The sequence below is a fragment of the Nannospalax galili genome, unplaced genomic scaffold (assembly GCF_000622305.1).
Source record: "Nannospalax galili isolate Female #2095 unplaced genomic scaffold, S.galili_v1.0 scaffold1892, whole genome shotgun sequence".
In the NCBI taxonomy this organism is placed as follows: domain Eukaryota; kingdom Metazoa; phylum Chordata; class Mammalia; order Rodentia; family Spalacidae; genus Nannospalax; species Nannospalax galili.
This window is the reverse complement of record NW_008331144.1, coordinates 60460-63657: the sequence shown is the minus strand read 5'-3', so window position 1 is coordinate 63657 and position 3198 is coordinate 60460. Positions and strand designations below refer to the sequence as shown.

Here is a 3198-nt window from a genome sequence, read left to right as displayed (position 1 = left end):
AATAATTAAAAAAGTAACCAAAATACTATTTTTAACATGATCAAATATATGTGGTTAAGCCCAGATTTTTTTTCAAGTATCCAGCTCAACAGTACAGTCATATAGTCAAAACCCTTTTGTAATTTTGGGGTTTCAGCTTGCTGACCCTGATCTGGACACAGAGGGATGAATAGACCCCAACCTATACTAACAAGTTCACACAGCCACGAACTCCCCAAAGTCCAGATTGCTTGGCAGCCAGTGAGCACAGATCGATTGAGCATCCACTGTGTACCAGATCCACTGAGAAATCTCAGGTTCCACGTGGCAGGCTGCTATGGCCTCTGTTGCTCAGCTGATGCGTCTGGGCATCTCCGAGGTAAGCAGGCTTGTAAGACGTGGAGATGGACCAGTGAGGCGGCTGAGTGTACCTGTGCCTGTCTCCAGGGTTCTGTTCCCAACAGCCCTCCCCAGGAGACCCTGACTAGTGAAACAGAGGTCATAGAAGCATCCAAAGGGAGCGGAGGGCCTTCCCTTAGGGCCAGGAGAGGGGCTCACCTGGAGACACCACCAGGTCGAATTTGGAGGACATGGCGATGGAGATACCGGCAGGGTGGTATACGGTACACCAGTAGCGCCCAGGGTCGTCTTCTTTCAAAGCAGTCATGGTCACGGTGAAGAAGCCGGCACTGGGGTCGTCCCACACTGAGAACCTTGACACCTGAATCTGCGTCCAGGGATTGGAGCTACTGATTAACCTGGCGCACTTAATGGGTGATCTCTCCTTGCACCAACTCTTCTTCTGGTAGACCCCACTCGTGGGTGGGTACTGGCACTTCACAGAGAACGCCTGCCCGGCCACTTTTTGAACTACCGGCACCTGAGAGTGGGCCCGGGATCCTGGAGAACAAGGTCGCAGACGGGTCATGGTCGTGCATAGGGTTTGCCCACACACCAGGCCTCTGGCCACATGCTACTTGTCTTCCCCTCACAGCGGTCCCCATCACACCTTCATCCTTTTCCCCTCCTCACCTGAGAACAGCAGCAACAGCCACAGCAGCAGCAACCAGGCCATGCAGCGCTTTTCCCGGGGCTCCTGGAGGAGACACAGAGGACAGACAGGGAAGCAGGAATCAGAGCCAGGCCTGATTCTATGCGCCTCTTCCAGCACCTCCGGAATAGAACTAAGGAGAGCCATCCAGGCCTGGTTTGGGGAAGGGAGAGGGCATGGAGGGCAGGTTCAGTGGCCTAGGGACATGGAAACCTTCAGCTCTGGGCATGAACCTGTCCTGAAGGGCTCTGCCCTGCCCTGTCCAGGGCCCAGGCCTCTGGAGAGGAGGCTCCCTCTCTCCTGTGCTCAGCTACCCCTCTGTGGCAGAATTCCCCTGGGGGAGGAGCTTATTGGCCAAAGGAAACTGTGGTAAAGCCCGGCCTTCCTCCTCGTCTTCTCTCACTTTTGCCCACTGCCTCTTCGTAGGGCTCAGCTTGACTATCTCTCCAGGGAAAGGAAGGCTGAAATTGAGCTGCAAGTTCAGGGCCACTTGGACAAGGTCTGATCAGTTGTCCCAGGGGTGGTCAGAGACTTCCTGGCCAGGCTGCCTGGTGGATTGACTTGTCCCAGGGGTGGTCAGAGATTTCCTGGCCAGGATGTCTGATAGGTCCACTGTCACGTTTCTACTCTGGGAGTGTTTACGAATGCTGAGAGGAGGGGAGAGAGGTGGAGATTCAGTCCCAGGAGAGATATGTAGATATATAGATATGTAGGCAGGGTTCCTGGCAAATGTGGGGGCATTCAGAGAGAGCCCTGAGTAGGGGTTCTGAGAAGGGACAGTGGGGAGGGATAGGACGGGGTAGAGGAGTGGGGTCCCAGGAATCCAGGCTAGGCTTTCCTCTGTATACTCAACTCTATTACCTGTGCACAGAGGACACAGAAACCTAAACAGATGAAGGACTTGCATCTTTTTCATCGCTTCTCCTTGAGCTGGAGTTACAAGTGAATGTAAGCTGATGTGGGTGCTGGGAACTGAACTCAGATCCTCTGCAAGAGCAGTGAGCACTCGTAACTGCCAAACCAGCTTTCTAGCCCTTTGGACAGGAACCTTTAAATAACTGGAATAAATATTCTCAGAGATATTTAAAAGAATTTAGTCACCAGCCACTTACAAATTAAAAGCAAATTGCAGTATTAGTTTATTCATTAATTGGGCAAATATTTAAAATTTATTCACACTCTGTCAGGGTGCAGAGAAACAGACACCATTGTATGTTTAAAGTGAAAAGAGAAATTGTTTGGCATTACTGAACATAAATAAAAAAGATCTGTGAAATGTAGTGAACTGGGCGTGGTGGCGCACGTCTTTGATCCCAGCACTCAAGAGGCAGAGGCAGGTGGATCTCTGTGTGTTCAAGGCCAGCCTGGTCTACATAGTGAGTTCCAGGACAGCTGGGGCTACAGGGAGACCCTGTCTCAAAAGACAAAAATTTAAAGAAATGTAATGAACGTATCATTTGACTTATGGATTTCCACTCTATTCACATGGGCACCAAAGAAATACACAAGGATGATCATTACTTGTTTTGTGAGTGTTAAGGAATGGTTAGGGGGCTGGAGAGATGGTTTAGCAGTTAAGATCACATACTGCTCTTGCAGAGGACCTGAGTTTGGTTCCCAGCACCCATGTTGGGCAGCTCACAACTGCCTGTAACTGTACCTTCAGGGGATCTGACTCCCACTTCTGAACTCAACTCCTCAGGCTTGGCAGCAAGGACCTTTACCTGATGAGTCATCTCAGATGTCAAAAGACATTCTCTGATCTCCACAGGTGCATGGTGGCATGTGTGCATGTGTGCACACATATACCCATACACACACACACACACACAAATAAAAAATAAAAGGAATGCCTACAGGAGTGGAGAGATGGCTCAGCTGTTAAGCGTATGTACTGCTCTTGCAGCACCCACATCTAGTGGCTCCAGGAGACCTGACGCTGTCTTCTGCTTCCTTTGGCATTTGTACCCCCCACTGCAGAGACCCACACATAGACACACACACATACACACATAATTAAAACATTTTTAAATAATTATTTTTATTTTACGTGTATGAGTGTATTGCCTGCATATAAGTGCCCCCGTGTCGTGCAGTGCCCACAGAGGACAGAAGAGGACACTAGATCCCCTGGAACTGGAGTTACAGATGGTTGTTAGCCACCATGT

The 3198-nt window shown here is 50.0% G+C and overlaps 1 protein-coding gene across 1 annotated transcript; it reads right to left on the bottom strand.

Moving 5' to 3' along the window:
• Positions 1–292: 292 nt before the first annotated feature.
• On the bottom strand, positions 293–2766 carry Ncr2 (natural cytotoxicity triggering receptor 2). Its single transcript, XM_029558638.1, has 4 exons — positions 2755–2766; positions 1012–1075; positions 538–879; positions 293–459 (listed from the first exon to the last, which is right to left on the bottom strand). The coding sequence occupies exons 1-4, from the start codon at positions 2764–2766 to the stop codon at positions 293–295; spliced, it is 585 nt and encodes a 194-aa protein (XP_029414498.1).
• Positions 2767–3198: the final 432 nt, after the last annotated feature.